This window comes from Hemitrygon akajei, chromosome 9 (genome assembly GCF_048418815.1).
Source record: "Hemitrygon akajei chromosome 9, sHemAka1.3, whole genome shotgun sequence".
Lineage (NCBI taxonomy): Eukaryota > Metazoa > Chordata > Chondrichthyes > Myliobatiformes > Dasyatidae > Hemitrygon > Hemitrygon akajei.
In genome coordinates, this window is record NC_133132.1 from 55,149,835 (window position 1) to 55,177,160 (window position 27,326).

Consider the following 27,326-nt stretch of genomic DNA (forward strand, 5'->3'; position numbering starts at 1 on the left):
AGCAAACAGATCTATGGAGGAAAACGGACAATCACATTGATTGTTTCTCTGTATGCCCATCACTTCTTCAGCCCCACCTTTCTTCATCCCTCTTCAGTTAGCAACTAGTCTCTTGTAAGGACAGAATCTGGCTGGGTTTTCTTGTATTCTGACTACCTTCCCCACATGGGAGAGTCATAGAGAAATATAGCACACAATTGAACCCTTCAGCTTAGCAAGCCCATGTTGACTTTTGTGTCCATGTACTGCACATTAATCTCATTTGCCTGCATGAGGACAGTATCCTTTTCTGTATCTGGGTGGTGGGGACGGGGTAAATATAAACATTTGGATTCTTTAACCTCTTTTGGATCAGATGCTTTGCCAGTCAAGCTGATGATATGATTCAGATTTGTCAGCTGAGCTTGGAATCTGGTAGTTTGTGTGTGTGTTCAACCTACTGACCAAGGGAGTCAACCCTTTGCCACTTAGTAGCAGCATTGGATGGCTGTGTTTCCATTGCCAATTCATTCAGCCTGACACTTTAGTTCTAAGGGAGGTGCTGTGATTCAGATGAGGCATTTAACTGATTGTTCACTTACTTTCACTCTGTGGACATCAACAATTTCATGGCATTACCTGATGTTCTGGTTAATATGTAATCAACATAATAAAAAAACCAACTATTGTTGGCACTATTTTCACACACGTTGTACCTTGCTGTGCATAAATTATCTGCTGCTTTCTTACCATAATGCCAACAACTGTTTCATTAGTTGCAGAGCACTTTAGAGCATTTCAAGGTCATGAAGGATTCTTCATAAATGGAAGCTGCAAGTCAAACTTTTATTTCACTTTGATATGGCGGTTTGTGCTTGATACCTTTTGCAAATTCATTTATGCTTTGGTTCCAAACACTCCTGCTTAAATCTACCACATACAAGCAGCTAGTGTTTTAAATAAATAAGACTTCACTCCCTGCTGTGTTGGTAAAGTGCTGGTGTTGATTTTAGTGCTGCATCATTTTTCCAACAGTTCCACAAAATATGTGAACTACATATTTGCTGTTAAGCTCGTTTAAAAGCAGTGAGAACTGTTCACTGAGGGGGTGGCTGCAATGTGGGATTCTCAAAGGCCCCCAGAGATAGGAAAGAGCCACAAGCTAGAGGCAGCAATGTTTAGCTGAGAATTCACAAGTGAGTGTGTAGATTTAGGGAGAAAGGTTTGAAAAGAATGTACATAGTTTTTACCAAAGATAAAAAAAATTATGATTAAGGGTAAGTGCTGGGTGGAGGGAAAGTTATAAGGAGAGACAAGCTGGGTCAATTTTCCCTGAAACACAGGATGCCTTGAGGCGACATGACAGAGGTATATACATAAAATATGATGGACATAGATCTATAGACAGAGTCCACTTAGAAGAAGAGAGATTAGCTTTATTTGTCACATACAGTGAGATGTGTGGTTTGAGTCAGCGAGGTTGTGCTGGGGCAGTCTGCAAGTGTCGCCATGCTTCCAGCACCAACACTGAATGCACACAACTTACTAACCCTAACTGTACATCCTCAAAATGTGGGAGGAAACCAGAGCACCTGGTGGAAACCCGCATGGTCATAGGGAGAACATACAAATTCCATTCAGGCAGCTAAGGGAATTGAGCCCGATTGATGATTGCTGGCACTGTAAAGAGATTGGGCTAATCACTACGTTATTGTACCACCCTATTGGGGGGTGTCTAAGACCAGAGGTCAAAGGTTTCAGGTGAGGAGGAGGAAACTTAAAGGGGACTTGAGATGTATATTTTTCCTACAGGGAGTAGTAGGTATCTGGAATGAACTAAAAGTGGAGGTGGTGGGGCCAGGTACAATATCAACATTTGAGGGACATCTGGACAGGTATTTGAATAATCAGGACCTAGAGGGATGGAGAATTAACACAGTTAACTGAGATTATTACAGATTGGCACAATGGTTGACATGGGCATGGTGGGCCAAAGAGCCTGTGGCTATGCTTTACAACTTTAGCAACAACCCCCCACCCAGAGAGCTCTCCAAAATGCGTTCTTCTGACCTGGAAACACATTGAGTTACATCACTATTATTTGGTCTAAGCCCAGCAACACCTTACCTAACGGCACTGCAGGGACACCTTCACCAGATGCTTCAGGATACCTTCTTAGGGAAAATCAAGAATGGAAAATAAGTGTTGTCCTTGATAGTGACATCCATGTCCCAGAGAATGGAAAAAAAAATCATAGTTGAGACAAGAAATAAAAACTAAAGCGCAATATACAGCAAGAAACAATGAAGATTTAAATGTTAAATCATTGTTATGTGGTTCTCTGTGCTCAAAAATCTTGCTTTTTCTTGCACTTTCTTTACCATTAGAATACTCTCAGTCCTTAACTGTCTACTTTTCTGACCCTGACATCATGTGTTTGTTCCAACTTTCTTTCAGACACCTTCAGTCAAATGAGTTCCATGCTCTGGAATTAATTTCCTAAACCCATGTGTGTTACCACCCATCCTCCTTGAAGGCCATTGTAGAGGTAGTGGAAAACACAGAAAGATGCAAGGAATTAATTCCTGAGTGCAGAACCGAGTTGACTGAAGTTGCCCCAGGAGTTGGAGCAAACCCTTGTTAAGAGAATAAGAGGGAGAAAATTGGTCACTAAACTTCCAATTACAGGGCATAAAACTATTTATTAGGATGAAAGGGTCATAGATTGCTTTTTGCAACATGCAATGCCTAGCAACAGCAGCAGATAAAAGATTTACAAAGGAAAGTGACAAGTTATCTAATTCAACTGTATGGAAAGACACCATCATGGGACCAAAGCAGCTAACATGGCAGACAGAGTTAGCCTTCCTCTTTCGTTTGAAGAACTTGCCTTTCACCACCATTCACATGAAACAAAATTGCCCAACATTTCAATGTTGCAAATATAAGTGAATAAAAATAATTGGGAGTCAAGTTCTTGGACATGGTGGAGTGGGGAGTAGGGTATGTTTCATATAGATAGGAAGCCTAGAAGTAGGGACCTAAATAGAACTAGGCCATTCAAGATAGATATGCATAGAAATTTCTTCATTTAGATTGTGAAAGCTTGGGCTGCAAAAGCTCAGATATTGATTTGAAAGCTGAGATTAATGGGCATCTGGGATTTTAGAGTAAGCAATGGATATGGACAGGAAAGTGGGATTGATATAGAAGATCAGACATAATTTTGTTGAGTGAAACAGTGGGATCAGGAACCAAAGGTCTTACTCCTATTCCCATTTGTTATGTTATATTGCTATGCAGAATTTGACACAAAACTCATTATTCCATTCCAAAAAACAGATTTAGCATTAAATATTTTAAGCTTTCCCCCCCTATGATTTGAATACGAGTGTAGAAGAAAAGATTCCTTTAACCTTCTGAAAGGCAATTGAGCCCAGGAGGGAAACAGCTATTAACAATTTAGAAAATTATGCTCACATATACTTAAAAGTTTTCTGTTTAGATTAGAGCACACAAGAGCAGGTCATATCTCAGTGTGGTGGATTAACAACAAGAGGATATATAAAACCTGACGTGTGCAGAATTAAATTAAAAATGGGGATACTTACACCATGGCTTTAAATATGTCACAAAATTTCAAAAGGCAGTTAAGTACTTTGTAAATGCAGTCAATGTAGGAAATGCAGCAAACTGTTCTTTCTTTTTAGATAGTCTTTTAGGGTTGAGGATGTTTGACTTCCAATCCACTTCTTGGGGTTCTTAGGTGGCTGTTGTGGCTGACGTAGAATCCATGGATACCCCTCCATCCTCCAGTTCTACCTGGTCTCTGAGAACAGCTGCAAATTCTAGGTTCATAACGCCTTCTTTTCCTTTAGGCGCAGTCATCAGTCTAACTTTACTTTTAATATTCTGAGACTATTCCTTAGTCCTCCCAGATTTTTTTCTTTCTGTGGCAGAATATGGAGTAGGGAGTCTGTTTTGGTTCGAGTTCAGTTATCATTCAACCAGACACATGAATACAACCAAAACAGTACCAAAAGTCACATATAGTGAAGATACCAATGCTCTTTCTGAAAATAATGCCTTGTAATCTTTTAATGCTGTAAACTGGGCCTTGGCTTCTTATCCAGTATCTGTTGACAGTGGAGCATTCCCTCAGTACTGCATTGCATTACTTGCCTAAATTAAGTCTCAATTATGCAACAAAATTTGTAAGTTTCCAGCTTGAGTGAGGGAATATTAACAATTGAGGCACACTGGCACTCATGTTACTAAATAGTAAAAAAGTAGAAAATCAAAGGGTTTTGAAATAGTTGCAGGTGCAAACCGAAACCAATATCAAGGATACATCTAATTACAGGTACCTAGGCATCGCAAAGTGTATTCCATGTCCACAGACATTTCAAGCCAAAACTGTAGCAGGATGAGGAAATTTGACATATCCTCAATGACTCTTACCAATTTTAAAAGGGTGGACCATAGAAAGCATCCTATCCAGATGTACCACAGGTTGGTATGGCAAGTGTTCAGCTGAGTACTGCAAGGAATTGCAGAGAGCTGTGAATGTAGCCCAGTCCATTAAGGAATCAACCTCTCCTCCATTGACTCCGTCTATGTTTCTTGCTGCCTTGGGAAAGCAGCTGACTTAATTCAGTACAATGTACTTTCTGAATAACTGCAACACTATATTCTGCATTCTGCTCTCTTTTGATTACGTTCGGCACCACCTGGCTGGATGACATCACAAACAAAAGCCTTTCACTGTATCTCTGTACATGTGATAATTATCCCATATAAACAAAAAATTATTCAAAACAATATACATTTATTCCCAGAATAACAGAGCAGTAGGATGGTCTCATCCTTTTAAAAGTGACCACGCATCATGGTTGATGAAATATGCATGCATACAAAGACAGTTTTCTGACTAGATTTCAGGAATTACAGATGCCTCTCTATTATTAATATTGGGAGAATGGCCAGTGACACATGGCAAGAAATTCCAACATAAACAAGGCTTTTGGTAGAGAGTGAAGTCAGAACATCACCCATTATACCCAAACATTCCTGCTATAGATATAAATTATGGACAAGCCCTGAAGAAATCATGGGATTGTTGAAACAATAGCACATGTAATAACCAGAAACAAATACACTGCATACTTAAGGTTACTTATTGCAGACCTCTCATTCCAGACTTCCACTGGTGAATGCATTGGGAATACCGAGCTACTGGCAGTTAGACTCTTTCAGCTATTGCCTTTGTCGAACCAGCTGCTGCTGTAAATATTTCTGAGTCTCTGCTTATAGCTTGAGAGGGCAGGGATTCCTGATCACCCCATGCACCAAGTGCAGGGTTCCAATTTCATCTCACGCTGCCCCTACTTTATACGTAGAGTTGATGGGTAGGGATAGACAGTGGCGGAAGTGTTCAAGTTGATAATTCGGCTATAATGTCAATCACCATGTCAGGAACTACTGGTGTGGACTTGTTCCCCATCATGCCACATCTTGTCCGTGAGGGCCCATAGGGCAAAGACCATGATTTACTCTCCTGTCTCCAGAGTGGCAGTAATTGTACAAAGTCAATGGAAATTTTACACATAGCAGGAGTCCAAATGTGTTTGCAGGGAAACAAGCAGCAGTACTGTTATCAACTTTAATATGGCATTGGGGAAGCATCACTGCCCAAATCCAAACATGATGGTAGTGACACAGCCACGTCTTCAAACATCCTTCGATGAGGACAAAGCCCTTGGGATGCAACACCTGCCTCAAGCCTTCAATAGCCATATTTGTCATTCAGGTGTGTCCTCCCATCGCCTGTTTGACCTTTGAGATGAGAGGGGAAAAAAATGGAACAACCTGAGTCAACAACTAATGCAATATGCAATACCTTTGCATTCACAAAATATGGATGTTACAGAATAATAGAGGAAACAGGCCCTTCGGCCCATCTTATCCATTCTGACTGAGATGTCCATCTAAACTATTTTATTTGTTCTTTGTTTGGGCCACACCCCTCTAAACTTTCCATATCAATATACCAGTCCAAAGTCTTAAATATTGTTAGCTTACCTTCCTCTGGCAGCTAATTCCTTATACCCAGCACCCACTTCATGAAGAAACTTCCCCTCAGGTCATATTTAAATTTTTCCCACTCATGTTAACCCTGTGCCCTCTATGTTTTAACTTTCCCTAGGAATAACAGTGTGTGTTCTTCACTCCATCTACACTCTACATGTTGTCGCTTTAATACTCGATGCTCATCTTTCATTAACCGTTAGAATGAGTCATTTTAGAGACTGTTAAGAATCAACCACTTAACTGGATGTATTTAATTCAAAAAATAGCCAGACCAATTAAGGATGACAGGTTCCTTTTCTGAAAGGAGGTTAAAGAACCAGCTGTTGTATGACAGTCTGGTAGTTTCATGGTCAACATTACAAATACTGGTTTTAACTGGTTGGAGGGGGTGGAGATGCGCATGTTAATCATCATCAACAACTCACCTCCTGAAAGAATGAGATTTCTAATTGTTTCTAGACTGTGCAAGTCGACCGGCAGCTACCAACATGTTAACAACTATGTCCTCAAAGGGGTAAATACATTATTTAATTATTGGACTGTGGCAATCAACAAACCTTAAAATCACAGGCATTCCATATTTCCTTATGGCATAGAAGGCAGCCAGTTTGGCCCATTGAGTCTATGCTAGTTCACAGCGCAACCTCAATCTCCCAATAATTTTCCTTCTAATCTATTCTGCTCACAGTATCATCTCTTGTCAGACTTTACTAACCACACTAGACAACTTACAATGGCACAGCCAACCCTATCTTTGGGAGGTGGGAGGAAACTAAAGCAACCAAAGGAAAATAGCACAATTACAGGTGAACACCACACAGACAGCACCCAAGGTCAGAAACAAACCTAGGGAGAAACTCTATTCTGTCACCTCCAAAGCCTAGAAAAGTCATTTGTTTAATGTGTGTCAACTTTTTCATGCTACTAGTTGTGCTGCAGCTTAACAATCACAGACATCATTCATTTCATTTTCATTTCCGGATAACAATTCTGACCCATCATTCTAACATTTGAAGTCTCTTTTGAGTTGAGGAGAAATACCTGTAGGGGGCATCCAAACACAGTAATCAGGATCATCACTGGGGTAGTGTTCCATTGGCAGTTGTTGAGGAGGCTGTGGGAAGAGAAATATTAAATAAACAGAAATAACTGGAGTTAAAGACAACCAATCAGCATCTGTTACACACAACACAGACTAAAGAAAAAAAAACAGCAATGCTGGAAACCTGATAAGAAAATATAAAATGTTACAAATAAGACTCAGAAGTTTTATATCAAGAACATTCACCATCAGAAATGTTAACATTGTTTTGATAAATGTGCATTCATCAGATTTTTTTTACAACTTTATTATGGCTGCTTTTCTAGTCCATTTAACCTCCCTCAAAACAGGATGCTGGAGGGCCAGTCAGAGAGTGCGAGGTCAATAGATTGAGGGGACTGACAGTATCATCTGTAGCCCTGCCAAATAGAGGAGTGTTTTACAATTCACATTGGCTACTCAGCTTCCATCCTACTACTGACACCATGCTAGTGTTGCCTTCGAACTTGAGCACTCTGATAAACTCTTGTTTGGTCTCCAATCGGTGAACCAAATCTTATCAATGTTCATTGTGGACTATCAGATACAGATCAAACTAACACACAATTTTAAGATTTGCATCTTTGTTTACAAAACCCTCCAATGTTTCATGCTTTTGGAAAGCTATGAACTCTTCCCATTCTTCAGCCCTCCCAATATTGTATAGTCCACAAAACAGGGGTTTTACATTCCAATTCTAACCCGTTATCATTGTCAGCTGCTTTCTGTAGCTAAGGGGGTAATCTTGAATGCTGCTTTCATCATTTCTTTCCACAAGATGCTGTTTAAAACATCCTTCTCTTCTTCAGCTTTTTGCAATCTGTCTTAATGTGGCTGACTCTCAACTTTGAAAGTCTCCTTGAGACAGTTCACTGCTAAAGGTGCTACAAAAATGTAGTAAATAAAGAAACCAGTGGAGAAATATGAGATTAGCATTTTGAATCAATGAAGTTTCATGAATGCTTCTGATTAAGTCACTGGCTTGAAACATTAACTGCTTCTATGACCATACTTCTTGTCTGGGCTGCTCAGCATTTATGGCTTTCTCAGTTGTTGTCTTGAACTTCTAGTATCCACCTTTCTATAGAAATGCCAGATATTCTTGTAGTTACACATTAAAATATTCTGCTCCTTATTTTAATGGTGTCATGTGACTTTCAAACCTTATTGGAAAACACAGAAGAGGTCTAATATCTCATCCTAAAGGCCTCACCTCAGATACTGCAGCATTCCCTCAGCAGACAGACTCAAGCTTAAGATTCTATTTTGAGACCTGAAACTAACCTTCCGGTTTAGAGAAGAGCTGATATGTGCAAAAGCCAGAGGTAGTTGAAAATGTCTGCTCAGCTGATAAGATGGGATTCGTGTGATTGAAGTACATGGTGCTTTGAATAACGAAAACAGTTTAGGATGTTTCACAATAATAAGGCAATTATTGACCAGAGATGGAGCCATTAAGAAACATATCCAATAAGCTTGATGCATAGTTTGTTTATACCACCTACACTATAAAAGCATTTAAAGATTTTACCTTTACAAACCTATTGCATATGGATTAAACACACTGGAAGAGTGTTTTCAGCTGTACTGAAACTTGGAGAAGTACTGGTGACATAAGCAACTAAAATTGATGAAATAAGGGCATCGCAAAGAAAGCTACTAAATAATATTACATTACACTGGATTGAAGGCAACTCACTACACCTGCAAGAGACATAATTGCAACATGGAGGCTGACACCAGACCGAAAAAGCAAGTGTTCAAGAGTACCATATTCAGAAGTAACATGGTACAATTCTGAGCAGGATGTGGGCCATGTCCTAGATGAATACTTAATATCTGTAATCACCAAGGACAGGTACATGAAAGGCAGCGAGTTCAGGGAGGGTTACATCAATAATGTGGAGTACATCAATATTAAGGAGAAGGATGTTTAGATGTCATGGAATGCTTAAGGGTTGATAAAAGCCCAGGGATGGATGCAATGAGAATTAAGGAAGAATATAGCTGAAAAACCTGACAGAGATTCTTGCATCTTCATCAGCCACAGGTGAGTTACCAGAATACTGGAGGACAGCTAATGTTGATTCTTTACTTGGAGGACAGAAAGGATCAATTACAAAATTACGGCCAGTGAGCCTTATGTCAGTGATAGAGAAATTATTGTAAAAAATTCTAGGCCATAGCAGTTAAATACATTTGGGAAGGCTTTCTGCCCAACCAATTGAGCTTTTTGAAGAGGTACCCAAGATGAATGAACATTGCATAAATTGAATTTAGTAAGGCATTTGACAAGGGTCTTGCATGGTAGGCTGGTCCAGAAGTTAAGGCAAGTGGGTTCAAGGTGATTTAGCTAAAAGAATCCAAAATTGACTTGGTGATAGAAAGCAAGTGGGTGATGGTGGAAGGATACTTTTCTGATGTGTACTGCAGTAGGCAGTACTGAGACTGTTGTTCTTTGTGAGATGTATGTACGAAAAATAACCAGAAAGTCAGTGATGTAATGAACACTATTCCCTCTAAGCTGCATGGGTGTGTAGTCGCACAGTAACTGAAATGCTCCCATGCACATAGCCTTTGTTGCTGCCAAATTGGAATTGGACACAGCTAGAAAAATTTTACAAAACGTGAAAGATTTTCTTTGTTGCACTGTATTTCATTATATCATTCCTTTAATAAATAAAATCAAAAGTATGTGATTTTTCAGTTTTCATTCTAAATATTCATAGCATGCATAAAGTGGTATGCAGTTTTCAGGCCATGTAAAAATTTCCTTTTCAGACAATGTTGGTCCGTACAACTGTAAAGCAAATAGAGGGAACGCTGGTTGTGAATAACAAGGAATCTTTTCTAAGGTTATAGCAGGATATAGATCAGATGGAAATATGGGCAGAGCATTGAATTCAACTCCAACACGTGAGGTGATGTATTTTCAGAAGCGTAATATGGGTAGGACATACACAGTCAATGTCCAGATGCTACCGGATGTTGATGAACTGAGAGACTTTGGGGGTTGTGTTCATAGTTCATTGAGAGTGGCAATACAATTAGATTGGGTGGTGAAGAGGACAAATGGTAAGTCTACATTCATAGTTTGAGGTGAAGAATATAAATGTTGGCAGGCTTTGTTACAATTTTGCAAAATCCAGGTTACACAACAATTGAAGCATCATTACGTGCAGCTCTAGTCATCATACTTAGGATTAGTGCAGTTCTAGTCATTATAATACAGAAACTGCAAAGGAGATTCATCAGGAGATTGGTCAAGTTGGAAGACTTTAGTTAAGGGGAGACTTTGGATAGGTTGGGCTTGTTTTCCTGGAACGAACAAAGCTCAGGGGTGATCTGATGGAAGCATATAGTGTTATAATAGGCAGAGAAAGGTATGGAGCCAGAAATTATTTCCCATGGGAAGAATATCAAAAATGTGAAAGCACAGGTTTAAGTTGAGACACAAACACCAGAAAATCTGTAGATGCTGGCTATCCAAAGCAGCAAACACAAAATGTCAGAGAAACTCTACCATCAATGCTGCCCTCACCCGCATGTCTGCCCTCGCCCCATCCTCCCACCACCACACCAGGGATAGGGTTCCTCTTGTCCTTAACCTATCACCTCACTAGCCTCTGTGTCCAGTGCATAATTCTCCTTAACTCTTACCATCTCCAACAGGATTCCTCCATCAAGCACATCTTTCCCTCCCCCACACTTTCTACAGGGATCACTCCCTACACGACTCCCTTGTCCATTCGTCACTCTCCACTGATCTCCCTCCTGGTACTTATCCTTGTCCTGCCCCTACACCTTCTCCGTCACTACCATTCAGTGCCGCAAACAGTCCTTTCAGGTGAGGCAACACTTTGCCTGGGAGTCTGTTAGGGTCATCTACTGTATTCAGTGCTCTCAGTGTGGCCTCCTGTGTATTGGTGAGACTTGACGTAGATTGGGAGACCGCTTCACTGAGCACCTATGCTCCATTCACCAAATGGTCTCCCTGTAGCCACCCATTTCAATTTTACTTCTTCCCATTCTGACATGTCAGTCCATGGCCTCCTCTACTGTCATGATGAGGCCACACCCAGGTTGGAGGAACAACACCTTATATTCCGTCTGGGCAGCCTCCAACCTGATGGCACGAACATCGATTTCTTGAACTTCTGGTAATTGACCACCTTCACCATTCCCCATTCCTATTTCCGTCTCACCTTTTCTCTTTACCTGCTCATCACTTCCCTCTGGTGTTCCTCCTTCTTCCCTTTCTTCAATAATCTTCTATCTTGTATCAGATCTTCCCTCCTCCAGCCCTCTTTATCTCTTTCACCAATCGACTTCCCAGCTCTTTACTTCACCCCATCCCTCAGTTTCACCTATCACTTGCCACCTTGTACTTCTTCCTCTCCCTCCCTCCCCACCTTCTCACTCTGACTTCTCCCCTTCCTTTCCAGTCCGATGGAAGGGTATCGGCCCGAAACATTGACTGTTTACTCTATCCCATAGATGCCACCTGGCCTGCTGAGTTCCTCCAGCATTTTGTGTGTGTTAGTTTAAGTTGACAAGTTTTAAAGGTTATTTGAGGGGCAAGTTTTTAAAAAAAATACAGAGAGTGGGTTGACAGCTGGAACTTGCTACAAGAGGAGGTGTAGAATCAGATACAGTCAATGTCACTCTTCATTTATACAGGCACTTGAATATGGAATGCATAGAAGGGTAATAGCAGAGTGTGGGCAAATGGGATTTGTGTAGATGGGCAAGGTTGGCATATACATGGTGGACTAAAGGGCCTGTTTCCATATTGCAGTGAATGTTAAGAGGCACTGCACTCTCTCAAATCCAGACACTGCCAGATGCCCACAAAATGCATGTTACACACCAGCAATGCAGTGGTGATGCCTCACAAGGTGAAACTAAGTCTGATACACCATCCTCATTTGTCAGCCCCTTTGTCTGCTGATGAGAATCTGCTGTAGATGCACTATCAGCTCGGACAAATGCTCTACTGAACTTGAAGCAATGCCTCTAGGGGCTGCTTTCTCACAGATCAACCTGCAAACTTATTGTGCAATACATCACAGCACTATCATCACATAAAGAGCTGAGAACCAACAGCTCATTTCTTTCTAGGACAGACAAGGGGATTGCTTTCTACCTTCATCTGGCTTTCCAAATTTCAAAAAAAAAAATCATTTTAGAACTTGCTTTGGAGAACACAATGCCTTATTGACATTGCCCTGATTTATTGATTCCAACTAGCTCGTATAACCAGGAATGTACATAGAATACTTGATACAACTGCTTAACAATCCACAGCCCCTTTTTTCCTTTCATCATTACACCTTTAAAATGAATAACAGTTTATTTATAATGAAAGCTGAATTTTTTTATTGGTCTTGGGTTTAAAAGTTGACTCCTGTTTATCTGCTTTGGTTCGTTCTGATCCAATCAGTAGAATTGTGAACTGTTGGCAGATGAGGGAGAATGGAGTAAAGTTATGCTACTAGACTTAGATCTATTAACTACAGAACCCATAAAAGGTCATCCAAACGTCAATAAAGAATGACACAAATCCAACTTGGTTTGAGGCTCTTGCCAATTTCATGTTAGTGCTTTTCATAAGGAATTACTCTAGAATACTATATCAAGTTTCAATAAACCACTGCCAGTTCCTGTGTTAAACTACAATTATGAACTGATTAATTATTTATGGCTCTGATCCAGATGTTGATGAAGAAGAAACATTACAAATCAAATGGATTATTCTTAGGTATACTATCAAAATTTAGTTAGAAGTTAGTTTAGTCAAAAGTTAAAACTTTCAAAATCACAGCATTTCTCAAATCCCCCTGTATCAATGCTGCTAAGGTGGAGATGACCGAGGATCTTTGGCGTGAATATCACCAACAACTTGTCCTGGTCCAACCACATTGACAACATGGCCAAAAAAGCTTGTCAGAAGGTGAAAGAGATTTGGCATTTCCTCGATGACTTCCACCAGATTTTACAAATGGACCATAGAAAGTATACTTATCAGATACATCAGTTTGGTATGATAGTTGCTCTGCCAAGATGACAAGAAACTGAAAAGCATTGTGATCATTGCACAATCCATCACATAAACCAGTGTACCTTCCATTGACTGTACATTTCTTGTTGCCTTGGGAAAGCAACCAGTGCAATCAAGATCCCTCCCTGTCTGGTCATTCTCTCCTCTTCCCTTCTCCCAAAAAGGCAGAAGATACAAAAGCTTGAGAACTTGTAGCACTGGGCTCAATGACAGTTCCTTCCTAGCTGTTATCAGACTCTTAAACACACCTCTTATACACCAAGAGATACATTGAGGGATGATCTCTCGATCTACCTCTTGCAATTCATCTGACTAGCTCACTGCACTTTCTCTGTAACTGTAACACTATATTCTGCATTGTTTTCTTTTGTGCTGTACTAACTCAATGTAATTATGAATAAAATGTTTCTGTCCAGATGGCACACAAAATTTTTCACTGTATCCTGATGAATTTGATAATAATAAGCCAATTACCAGTTAATATTTACTGCTTCGTGGTTTTGTTCCTTTTCCTCTAAGGAAGCGGATCCCACCCTTTTTTATGCCATGGACCCCTCCCATGAACCGAGGGGTCCATGGACTCTTGGTTGGTAACCCCTACTTTAGGGAGTCAACTTAGTTAAGATGTGGTCACCATGTTAGACATTGAGACTGAAAGCAAGAAATTTTGTAGGGTTGATCATTATCCGATACAAAAGATGGGAAAGAAACTCACTCTTCTAGAGTGCTAATGATTCTAGTACATTTTTGCCCTCTGATCAAGCTCAAATTAAATCACTGACGAATACAACTACCCATACCATCAACTCTGGGGTGTAGGAGCGGGATCATTGGTCTATCTTCTAAATATTTCCATTTCTGGAATTCTTAACACATCCAGCTTTAGCCAAGCTGTTGGGCATTTACTCTGTTACTTAGGTGGCTGCAGGCCAGATCTTGCATAGTACTGTTCCTGTGGAACACTTGAGACGCTTTGCAATTTGCTATAAATGCAAATTGCTGTTGAATAATGTGGCAGCGCTAAACTTCAATCAATGTACCTGCTGTTAACGCTTGCTGTAAAATCCCCAACATAGTTGGATCTTAAAAACGGGCAGGAGAGAGTTTAACTAAAGTAAATTGCCTGCAGAGTCCTCCCTGTAAGAGCTTAAACCAGTGGTCATTTATATATAAAAAAGAAGCCTGTTTCATTGAGCTGAAACTCACTGCCTCTGGGACCAAAAAATTGGCAAGGAAGTATAGCCTGAAAAAATTCTTCAGACCCACCTGTGCATCTATTCTTTAAATAAGTCTAACAGATGGGAAGAATATTTAAACAAAGATTATTCTTTAATATATACAAGACTAAACATCAAAAGGCCTCATGCAACAGAACCCATGTAGTGCTGAAATTCATAAAATATTATTTGAAGTTGTTTATTTCCATTCGATTCCATCATTATAAAAGCTTTGTTCGTCTTAACTTATATCTCCATAGATACCCCTTTCAGTAATAGCTGTTTGTGCTTCTGCTGCATTTTCACAAGATATTCATGATTATGCCAAAGCTGACTCTGAGTGCATCACATTAATAAGAGCATTGCTGACAAAAGCAGAAGATAAAACTGTGACTGGCTAAAGGCTGCAGTTTCCTTTTAAATTGCGGACACACTGAACAATTTAAAACTTCTTGACTTTGAAGGGACTAGAGGATTTGCCTGCCACTGTAACTCTCAGAAGTTAAAGGAAACATCCAAATTCATGCAGTACCTGACTCCATCCTTTATAAATATCTACAGTACTTCATAGACAAAGGAGAATGTAGAAACTAAAAAGACTTGGATTAGTTTGAGCCTTGCATGGCCTCAGACAACCCAAAGTGATTTTCAGTTAATGATATACTTCTGAAGCAAGTTCATGGTTGTAAGATTTGAAAAGCAACATCCAGTCAATGCAAAGGACTAAAGAGCAATGCAATAAGTTATTTATTCAGTACCACTGATCACTGATCAAGTGTTCCACAGGAACAGTACCATGCCAGATTTGGTCTGCAGCCACAAAAAGTAAACAAGAAATGAAATAGAAGATTAAATGTTAATAGAATGAAAAGGATAACCAGATGGAGAAGAAAAGTCATATATGTTTTTCTTAATCTGGGCAGCCTATGAAAAGATGCAAGTAATAGAAACAAAAGCATTGGCAGGATTTATACAAATATCCTCCTCAACATGTGCGGTGCTTCAATGTTAGTGAACAGGAAGATGTAGTAGTACTTCCTTCTTGACAGCAAAGTTCCTGATTGCACTCAAGTTGATATGAAAGTGATGCTTAAAATTGCATCATCACGTCTTTGGTGCACGCCATGATCAACAGACCGCACACACTAAATTTTACAGCAGTTATTTTCTTGTTGAATAACATCACTGAAATTGGAAAGGCAAGAAAAATATATGCCTAAAATCTGGAGCTCATAAGCAGCTTATTACTCTTTTGAAAAATAATTATACCATTGAGCTGATACCGCCATATTCTGGGAAGAGTGATGAACCTTATAATACTTACTTTTTTTGGACCATACATTTTCTTCTTCACAGATTTTCCTTGACTTTTCATATCCTTAGACTCTGTTATCACTATAAAGTAAAAAAAATGTACTCAAGATATTGTTTAAACAAAATTAATATTTTACTTTGTACAAAATTTCTTGATATAATAACAATGATTTTGTTTAATCAATTCCAGTGTTCATGATTTATTTTTCCTACAATAAATGCAAAGAAAGGAGAGGGAAATGTAAATTATGAATTTATAAGCTATTTTTCTCTTTAAAAGGAATGCACATTCAAAGTAAATTTATTATCGAAATACATATATGTCATCATACACTATACTACGCGAAGATTCATTTTCTCGTGAGCACTCACAGTAAATACAAAGAAACACAATAGAGTTAATGAAAAACTACACACAAAGATGGATAAATAACCAATGTGCAAAAGACAACAAATTATGCAAATACATAAAGAAAAACAAAATAATAATATATACATAAATAAACAATATTGAGATTATGAGTCTTTCAAAGTGAGTCCATAGGTTGTGGAATCAGTTCAGTGTTGGGGTGAGTACAGTCATCTACTCTAGTTCAAAAACCTGATGGCTGGGGGGGTAATAACTGTTCCTGAACCTAGTGATGTGGGACCTTCCTTCCAGATGGCAACAACGAGAAGAGAGCACAGCCTGGATGGCAGGGGTCCTTAACGATGGATGCTGCTTTCCTGTAACAGTGCTCCTCATATACGTGCTCAATAATGGGCAGAACTTCACCTGTGAAGGACTGGGCTGTATCCACTAACCTTTTTATTTGTCTGCTTTTCTGTTCAAGATTATTAGAGTTTCTAGATTGGGCTGTAATGCAAACGTGATGCAGGGCAGAACCGTGCACAGGTTGGTATGTGATATTGATAATCAGACATTAGTGTGTTAAACAGGTCAACATTTCTATGAGTGATGAGGTGATATCAAGCCCAGCAATGTTTGTTACTAACAATGCACTACTAATGTTTCATTCTGAAAAAATGAGATAACTTCAATCATGCCATTGAGATGTCAAAAGCACTTTACAGATTCAAAATTAAGCTCTCAAAGTAGGAAACTAAAGTATGCACACTGTAAACGAAGCACTAGTTTCCTTTCCCTGCTAAAAAGTGCACATTTTTAAACTGGAAGGAATGCAGAAGACTTATGAGAATGTTGCCAGGACTAGAGGGCCTGAATTATAAGGAGACATTAGTCAGGCTAGAATAACGTCCTTGGAACTAGGAGGGGTGACCTTATAGAAGTGTTCAAAATTACGAGAGCACAGATGAGGTGGATGGTAACAGTCCTTCCCCCAGGATGGGGAATTCAAAAATTAGAGGGAATAGAGTTAGGGTGAATGGAGAAATATTTAAAAAGGACCCGCGGGGTAACTTCTTCATGCAAAGGGTTGTGAGTATATGGAATAAGGTGCCAGTGGAAGTGATGGAAGCCAATACAATAATATTATTAAAGAAGCACCTAGATTGGTACATGGAGGAGTGGGACTTGGAGAGAAACATAAAAACACAGAAAATCTACAGCACAATACAGGCCCTTCGGCCCACAAAGCTGTGCCGAACATGTCCTTACCTTAGAAATTACCTAGGGTTACCCATAGGCCTCTATTTTTCTAAGCTCCGTGTACCTGTCCAGGGGTCTCTTAAAAGACCCTATCATATCCGTCTCCACCACTATCGCCAGCAGCCCCTTCCACGCATTCATCAATCTCTGCGTAAAAAACATACCCCTGACATCTCCTCTGTACCTACTTCCAAACACCTTAAAATGTGCCCTCTCATGCTAGCCATTTCAGCCCTGGGAAAAAGCCTCTGACTATCCACATGATCAATGCCTCTCATCATCTTATACACATCTATCACGTCTCTCATCCTCCATCGCTCCAAGGAAAAAAGCTGAGTTCACTCAACATATTCTCATAAGGCATGCTCCCCAATCCAGGCAACATCCCCGCAAATCTCCTCGGCACCCTTTCTATGGTTTCCACATCCTTCCTACAGTGACGCAACCAGAATTGATCACAGTACTCCAAGTGGGGTCTGACCAGGGTCCTATATAGCTGCAACATTACCTCTCGGCTCCTAAACTCTATCCCACGATTGATGAAGGTCAATGCACCGTATGCTTTCTTAACCACAGAGTCAACCAAGATGGCGGCGCGATGCAGCTTGCAGTGGCCACTCCGGAACTGATTATCTGTTATTTGTGAAGTGGGGTGCCGTGCGCAATCATAATCGATTGAAAACGGACGTGGAAGCACGGAGAAACATCGGGAAATTCCAGGAAGACCTTCTTCGTTGCTGCTGCTGCTGTGAGGTGCCGGGAAGAACAGGCCCCCAGTCCTCGGGGTCACTTTGCCGATGGCGGGGCCATCTTAATACGCTCGGCAGAGGATGGTGCTCGGAGAAGCTGTGCCGGAGGGGATGGTTGTTGGCTCGGAGGTTTGAAGGACTCAGGTCGCTTTCAGTGTGTGCTGCGTCCGTGAGGCTGGTTTCAACGGAGCTTCCATTGTGTGCTGCGTCTGCGAGGCTGAGTCAGGCGGCGCCTTGAAGTCCATAGCGGCGGTACTCCCTTCTGCCGCTGGCGTGGGATGGCGAGTCTGTCAGGACCCTGGGGACCTGTGGAAACTGTGGTGATTTCTTTTGAACTTACATTCCTTTAACATCCTGAGACTATTTTTACTGTGCCCATAGTCTGTTTTTTTATCAATTATGCTATTGTTTGCACTGTTGTAATTATGTGGTTTTGTGCAGGTCTTGTAGCTTTAGTTTTTAGATGTTTTTGTCTGGTGGACTTGGAGCTCCTTTCCAGGGAACGCGCTAGATGGTAGAGTGATATTAATACGCAGCAGCCTCTCCGGACTCTGGATTGGGGATTGCCAAATGTTACGTGGATTTTCTGGTGTAGTCTGTTTTGTCATATGCTTTTGTGATATCATTCTGGGGGAACACTGTCTCATTTTTTAACTGCATTGCATTTGTGGTTTCTAAGTGACAATAAACTGAATCTGAATCTGAATCTGAACCTGCGCAGTAGTTTTGAGTGTCCTATGGACTCCGACCCCAAGATCCATCTGATCCTCTACACTGCCAAGAGTCTTGCCATCACTACTGTATTCTGCCATCATATTTGACCTACCAAAATGAACCACCTCACACTTATCTGGGTTGAACTCCATCTGCCACTTCTCAGCCCAGTCTTGCAACCTATCGATGTCCTGCTGTAACCTCTGATAGCCCTCCACACTATCCACAACAGCCCCAACCTTTGTGTCATCAGCAAATTTACTAACCCATCCCTCCACTTCCTCATCCAGGTTATTTATAAAAACCACGAAGAGTGGAAGTCACAAAATAGAAGTTGGCTGAATACAGAAATTGGGACCAGCTGAGTGGGCACCATGGTTGACATTGACTGGTTGGACTGAACAGCCTGCATCCTTGCTGTATTTCTCTAATACTGTACATAATTGATGGGGACCAGCTAACACGTAATAGATAAGGAGTCCATCCTGATACCTTGTTGCTTAAGTCCAAGCTAAGAATCTAAGGACCAGCACCTTGTGGTGCAGAAGCTTTTGAGTTCCTGAGATCCTGAGAGCGATGCTGCCTGACGTTTAGCCATATGGTGCTTAGCTCCTGGTAGGGTCACCCATGGTGGTAAGTTCAAGAGGGAGATTCCAAACAAAGAGTGACCCAATCAAGACTTCAACGGTGGATCTAGTGGAAAGTGATGACACATCACCATGCCAGTGAAGCCACCACAGTGGAGGAAGGCTGCATCAGTGAAGGAAGCTTAGCCGTCTTGCATTCCATGCCACTGGACCCCGACCCCAATCAGTCAAGGACCGTATGTGCATCAGCCTCCCCACATTAAACAAAGTCATGCATAGGCATTTTCCATGAAGGGAATCCACTGTAACATTCCAGATTAAGTCCTGTGGCAATCAGCAAATTGTGAAATGGGCAGCATTGTGAGGTTGTATAGCGCCTCAGAATACATGGATCCTAGATCAGACTCTAGAACCAGCTGAAGACACACCAGCAGATAACCCCTTAGTAGAACATCATACTCGACTTGAGTGATCGAATTACTTAAGCCCATCAACAGCAATGGTCAATGGCAAACAACCATTTCATGTTTTTCTTATTTTTGTGCTCACATGCAAAGGCATAAACTGGAGATATTCTATCATTAGCACCTTGTGGCCTTTACTACTTCATTCACATGACCTATTTTGAAATTCAACTGTTTCCAGAGAGCATGTTTGGCTCTTCGCCCATCAGAGATCTCACAGCTGATGAAGTTATATTTACCAAAAGTGGTTCTTGAGGATCACACTGTGACAGTTGTGTGTTTCTGGATACCAATCAGATTCACTTTTCCATTCGGAACAGAAATACCTGTCAAGGGCAATTGCAATGCCCCAAAGGATTGCTTTATCATTGTACGCTGGTAAAAACAATAAAGTAATCCAATCTAGAAACTATTTGATCCACTTCGCTCAGTTATTCTCTGGATAAACTGGGGTGATCCACTGCATTATTCCTATCAACCAGCAGAAAATGGAAAAGTGAATCTGCCAGCTTCAATGGTATCCTACTACCAAACACATCTTTACCTCCTCCCCACTTTCACAGCAATCGCTCCCTCCACAGTTCCCTTGTCCATTCATCTCTCTCCACTAATCTCTGTCCCAGCTCATATCCCTGCAAGTGAGAGAAATGCTACACTTACCCATTCACCTCCTCCCTCACCTCCATTCAAGGCCCCAAACAGCTCTTCCAGGTGAAGCAACACCTAGCCTGCAAATCCTCTGGGATCATTTATTGTAACTGGTGTTCCTGATACAGCCTCCTTTACATTGGTGAGACCTGGCATAAATTGGGGACCGCTTTTTTGTGCACATCCACTCCATTCACCAGAAGTGGAATTTCCCAGTGACCAAATATTTTAATGCCGTTCCAACATGTTGGTTCATGGCCTCTCCTCTTTTGCTACGATGAGGCCACTCTCAGGGTCGAGGAGCAACACCTCATATTCCATCTAGCTAGCCAGCAAACCTGAAGGCATGAATATCAGTTTCTCCTTCCAGTACTTTTTCCCCCTCCAACTTTCCTCTTCTTCTATTCCCCGGCTCTGGCCTCGTACCACTTTTCCTCAGCTACCTATCAGCTCCCCATGGTGCCCGTCTTTCTTCCCTTTCTCCCATGGTTCATATTTCTCTCATATCAGATCCTTTCTTCTTCAGCCCTTTCCCTTTCCTAACCATTTGGTTTCACTTATCACCTTCTAGTTAATCCTCCTTCCTCTCCCCTACCTTACTATTCTAGCTTCTTTCCCCTTCCTTTCCAATCCTGAAGAAAGGCCTCCACCCAAGAAGTCAACTGTTTGTTCATTTCCATAGATTTGCCTGACCTGCTGAGTTCCGCCTGCATTTTGTGTGCATTGCTCTGGATTTACAGCATCTGCAGAATGTCATGTTTAATGTCTTGGTCCTACCTAGTTTGATGGATCCTTAACTGACAGAATAAGATCCGCATAAGGAAACTTTACAGCAATTGAATTGAATTGACTTTACTTCTTACATCCTTCACATACATGAGGAGTAAAAATCTTTACGTTACGTCTCCATCTAAATATGCAATTTATAATAAATAGTATGTACAACAGGACAGTCAATGTAACACAGAAATACAGTTGTGTCAGCATGAATTAAGCAATCTGATGGCCAGTTGGAAGGAGCTGTCCTGGAGCTTGTTGGTCCTGGCTTTTATGTTGCGGTGTCATTTCCTGGATGGTAGCAGCTGGAACAGTTTGTGGTTAGGGTGACCCTTTCTACACACCTGTCCTAGAAATATCCCGAATAGTGGGAAGTTCACATTTACAGATGCGCTGGGCTGTCAGCATCACTCTCTGCAGAGTCCTGCATTTGAGGGAAGCACAGTTCCTATACCAGGCAGTAATGCAGCCAGTCAGGATGCTCTGAATCGTGCCCCTATAGAATGTTCACCAAACTTTAACTGTTTGAGGTGAAAGAGGTGCTGTTGCGCCTTTTTCACCACAGGGCCAGTATGTACAAACCACATGAGATCCTCCAGGATATTTATGCTGAGGAACCTGAAGCTGTTCACCCTCTCAACTCCAGATCCATTGATGTTAATAGGGGCTAGCCTGTCTCCATTCCTCCTGTAGTTCACAACCAGCTCCTTAGTGGTGTCAAGAAAACAATGTCACTAAATGTCACTAAAACTGTGTCAAGGTGATGACTTCTCCTCTGTAGGCTGCCTCATTATTATTTGAAATTAGGCCAATCATTGTAGTGTCGTAAGCAAATTAATTTGCAGATTGGAGCAGGAGGTGGCGACAGTCATGGGTATACAGAGAGTAAAGGAAGGGGCTTAGTACACAGCCCTGAGGGGCACCTGTGTTGAGAGTCAGAAAGGCAGAGGTGAGGGAGCCCACTCTTACCACCTGCCAGCAATCTGACAGGAAGTCATCTCCTCAAAGTTGTTAGGCTCATGAGGCTCAATCCACCCTCACAAAGCCATCTTGACTGATGCTAATCAGACTATGTTGCTGGGTTTAGCTTTGAAGTCTTAGTGTGCAGATCTTGCCATAAGCTGTGTGCGTTGTTGGTGGAGAGTTGAGTCTGAATCTTGTCCCTGTATTGTTGTTTCACCACCTTGACTTTGCGCAGATCGTAGCTGTATTTCTTGTGCTCCTGCTGATTACGGCAAACATAGGTTCTGTGTCACGCAGTAAGAGCTGCTTGCACGGAACTGTTGATCCAGGGTTTCGGGTTTCGATAGACCCTGACCCCATCCGTGAACTCAGAGACATCCTCATCATGGAAGACATTCCAGTTGATGTCATCAAAGCAGTCCTGTAGCATGGAGGCCAACTGGTCGGACCAACAGTGGACAGTTTGAACTATGGCCGCCTCTTGTTTCACCTTCTGCCTGTACTTTGGCAGCAGCAAGATGGAGGAATGAACTGATTTTCCAAATGGGGGGGGGGGGGAGAAGAGAAGGAGCGCTTTGTAAGCAGTGTGGAAGGGAGAGTAGCAGTGGTCGTGTATATCTCCGTGTGCTCACCTGAACGTGTTGACAAAACTTCGGAGAGACTTTAGTCAGTGACGCTCTATTAAAGTCACCGGTGACGATGAAGGCAGATTCTGGGTGTGTAGTCTCCAGGGTGCTGATGGTCTCGTAGTTTCTTCAGAGCCAGGTCAATATCAGCATGCAACTGAATATACACAGCTGTGATAATAACAGCCGTGAACTTCCTAGGCAGCCAGAAAGGTCTAAGAGCAGCATCAGGTACTCCAGATCTGAGGCACAAAAGGATTTGAGGGCATGCATGTTCTTGGGGTTGCACCAAGCATTAATGACCACGAAACATACTCCACCTCTTTTACTCTTCCTAGAGAGGTGTTTAGACCTGTCCACCTAGAACAGGGAGAATCCGGAGGGCTTGATGGCATGATCCAGTATCTCATCTGTCAGCCAGGTCTCCACGAAGCACAAAACATTACATTCCTTTGTTTCCTGCTGGTAGGAGGTTCTGGCTCTCAGTTCGCACAGCTTGTTGTCCAGGGACTGAACGTTAGCCAAGAGTATGCTAGCAAGAACATCCTCTGAGAAATGCAATGTCAACTAAACAATGTAGACTGCATATTTTTAAGTGAAATCTGCAATCTTCATGTCAACACAGTGTGGATGGAATCTACATACTTAGTATAAACATCAATAATGCAAAGATTTGAAAGATGAGGAGAAATTATAATCACCTATATGTTCTCAATACCCCCTGATGGCAATAGGGGGACAGATTAGAAATATTGTTTTATGTTGATAATAGCAACAAACAATGTGCAGACAGGGGTTCTATAGATGGCTTTCTACTCGCAAATCAGATTGAGCACATATGGACCGAATAGTAATGGTACAATCTATTTTAATTCATTACACTATCACTGAATTGCTGCTGGTACTATGATCACTCAATCATTTTTTTTTAATATACTTTGCCAATTTGCTCCATAAGGTAGCCTGAGAGTAGCTTAAGAAGACTTATGAGAGCTAGAAGAAGACATGAGAAGACTATTGCATGCAGAGTTAAGGAAAACCCCAAGGCATGAACAAGAGGATGGCTAGATTGAAGGTAGAATTGATCAGGGATAAAAGAGGAAGAAGTAGTGGAGATCCTTAATAAATACTTTGCTTCAGCATTCACCATTGAGAGGTACCTTGACGAATGTGAGACAGGCAAAGAATAGACTAATATGTGCTGGAACATGTTAAGAAAGAGGATATGCTGGAATTTTTGAAAAATATTAGGACAAACAAACCCCAGGTTACTATGGAAAAGTGGGTGAAGAGATTGCTGAGCCTTTGGTGATGATCTTTTTGTCCTCACTGGCCATAGGAGTAGTAGCAGAAGATTGGATGGTGGCAAATGTTATTCCCTTGTTCAAGAAAGGTAATAGTGATAACCTTGGAAATTTTACAAAAGACGGTCTTAACTGTTGGAGAAAGTTCTTAGAAACAGGATTTAGAGCAATATAGTCTGATTAGCGATAGTCAACATAGATTTGTGAGGGCAGATTGAACCTCATGAGACAGATGACTTCTTTGAGGAGATGACAAAATAAAATGATGAAGGTAGAGTGGTGAATGTAGTGGATAAGGTGTTCAACAAGGTTCCATGTGATCTGCTCATTTAGAAAGTCAGGAGGCATGGGATCCAGGGAAACTGGCTGCGTGGTTTCAGAATTGGCTTGCCCCCAGAATCCAGAGATTGGTAGTAGATGGAGCACATTTGGCTTTGAGGTCCGTGACCAATGCTGTTGCGCAGGGATCTGTTCTGGACCCCTGCTCTTTGTGACTTTTATAAATAACTTAGATGAAGAAGTGGAAGGGTGGGTTAGTAAGTTTGCAGATGACACCAAGGTTGGTGATGTTGTGGACGGTATAGAAAGATGTCATAGGTTACAATGATGCATTGATAGGATGTAGAGCTGGGCTGAGAAGTGGCAGATGGAGATCAATCTGGAGAAATATGAAGTGATACACTTTGAAAGGTCACACTTGAAGGCAGAGTACATGGCTAATAGCAGGATTCTTAGAGCGTAGAGGAACAGAGGGATCTTGCAACCCACATTCATAGATCCCTCAAAGTTGCCGCGTAAGTTGATAAGTGATTAAGGCATATGGTATGTTGGCCTTCATTAGTCAGGGAATTAAGTTCAGGAGCCACAGAGTAATGTTGCAGATATATAAAGCTCTGGTTGGACTATACTTTTTTTTTTACTGAGTTAAGTATTGTATGTAATTAGTTTTGCTACAACAAGTGTATGGGACATTGGAAAAAAGTTGAATTTCCCCATGGGGATGAATAAAGTATCTATCTATCTACTTGAAGTATGAAGTCCAGTTCTGGTCACCTCATTATCGGATGAATGTGGAAGCTTTACAGAGGCTGCAGGGAGTATTTACCAGGACACTGCATGAAATAGAGAGCATATTTTATAGAAAAAGGTTGAGTGAGCCATGGCTTTTCTCTTTGAAATGGAGGATGTTGAGAGGTAACTTGATAGAGGCGTATAAGATGATAAGAAGCATACGTAAGACTAGACAGCCAGCACCTTTTTCTTAGGGTACAAATGTTAACATGAGAGGGCATAATTTTAAGGTAATTGGAGGTAAACATAGGAAAAATGTCAGGGGCAGTTTTTTTCTCCCCCAGAGTGGTAAGTGAACGGAATGCACTGCCATGGGTGGTGGCAGAGGTAGATACATTAGGGTATTTAAGAAACTCTTGGATAGGCACATGGAAGAAAGAAATTTGGAAGGGAGGAAAGGGTTAGACTGATTTTGGAGAGAAAGTTGAAAGGTTGACACAACATCACGTGCCAAAGTGCTACTATGATGTACTTTTCTATATTCTATTGATTATTATTTGAATAAATACAAAGCCAAATGGTGTTTTGTTTGCATCAGTTATACCTGTTGACAAATCCTCAGACAGAAGGTCCTTACAATCTTCTTGGTGTTCCAGTAACTGAGCTCTGGCTGTCTCACCTTCCTCAGCACACTGAGTGGTCAAAGCTATTTCTATTCAAGGGAGAGAAGCAAAATGGATTAGCACACGTTGTGTCAGATATTTTAATGAGCAGCCTTACTCAATTGCGCTTTGCTCACTGAAACCACGCAGTGGTTAATCTCGTGGTGAGAAAGTAATTTTAAATGAATTGGAAAATCAATGCTTGGATTACAAGGCATGAAATTGTATGCAATTGTCAAGCAATAAAACAGAACTCAAGACAACATTGTGATTTAAAATTTTGTGGAATGGTAAGGGAGGGAAGGTTTCGTTCAAGCATTTTCCGATGGGCAGGGAGGACTCATGGTACAGTGAAACCTCGATAATCTGCTATACTACCATTCAAAAGTTCTGAACGTTCAGAATCTGCTTCACCAGATAATGCTTCCTTCCTCCGTTGAAATTTACCAGGATCACTGGTCCTGTACTCCTTTTAAATTCTCCAGAGCCCTGCTTCTTACACACCCTTGAAATATACAGGTTTCACTGGAAAAAAATTGTAATACTGTGTAATATCTAAATTGAAGTGTGTTCAGTTATTCATAGGAATAACATGTAAAAGTCTGGAAAATTTGATGATCTGGCACCACCAACTTTCTGAGCATACTGGATTAATTGAATTTTTACTGCAGTTGAGAGGATGTCAACCAAAGAGTTCCAATAATTCCTGAAAGGCAGCTGTGGTAAAAAAGCTTAAGAGAATCGGGTAATGGAGACATTAACATCTGTAATTAGGGAGTGGGAAATCAAACAGGAAAAATTATTAGAGCATAAAGTTTGGTATTGGGAGCTTCTTACAGCAATATCTGATCTGTATAATTCTTGTTGATTCCTTGGACAGCTGGTAAAAAATTCATCTCGTCATGATTCTTTAAAAGTAACTCATAATTTTTCTCTCCCTTTTATCAAGTAAAGAATTGAATTCTTTACTGAACCTCATCAATCCAAATTTCCAAAACTTTCTCTCTCCAGTACTTACCATGGTTACCACAACAAGAAAACTTAGCTTCCAAAATGAACTTTGAATAATCCCTTAAGGGATAAACTAGGGAAAATTGTAGCCAAATAGTAGTGCATTAACAGACAAGTAGGATTTGAGAACAAGTCTAAAGAACTGTGCTAAATTTTGTATCACTGGCACCAAACAGATTTTAGCCTGATGAACAGGGTTGCCACATAAAAAGCAAAACTCCAACTTTAAACTTTTCTTAACATTCATCCGAGTCTTTGTGTTGTGTCAGTTAAAATACACAGTTAGGCTAATGGATTCCTATTGCTCTTTAATTGTTACTGTGAGGACTTCTTGTTATTGGTCAAAATTATCACTGAACTCTTAATATCCACATTAATTTTTAAGCCTAATATGCCTGGTTTATGAATCTTTGTCAGTAATGCCAGATTACTGGGAGAAAATAAGCACAGAAAATGGAC

General features: G+C 40.9%; 1 protein-coding gene across 2 annotated transcripts in view; it reads right to left on the bottom strand.

The window, feature by feature from the left end:
• Positions 1 to 4,787: 4,787 nt before the first annotated feature.
• The window catches only part of slc4a1ap (solute carrier family 4 member 1 adaptor protein), a 150,232-nt gene continuing 127,693 nt past the window's right edge, over positions 4,788 to 27,326 (bottom strand). The window contains exons 12-15 of one of the 2 annotated variants that reach the window (XM_073056036.1): positions 25,799 to 25,906; positions 15,753 to 15,823; positions 7,111 to 7,183; positions 4,788 to 5,814 (exon numbers count right to left, since the gene is read on the bottom strand). In XM_073056036.1, the coding sequence (XP_072912137.1) occupies positions 5,765 to 5,814; positions 7,111 to 7,183; positions 15,753 to 15,823; positions 25,799 to 25,906 (302 nt within the window). In that variant the 3' untranslated portion in view covers positions 4,788 to 5,764. The remainder of the gene's footprint in view (positions 5,815 to 7,110; positions 7,184 to 15,752; positions 15,824 to 25,798; positions 25,907 to 27,326) is intronic. The other variant, XM_073056037.1, reaches the window with a different exon arrangement.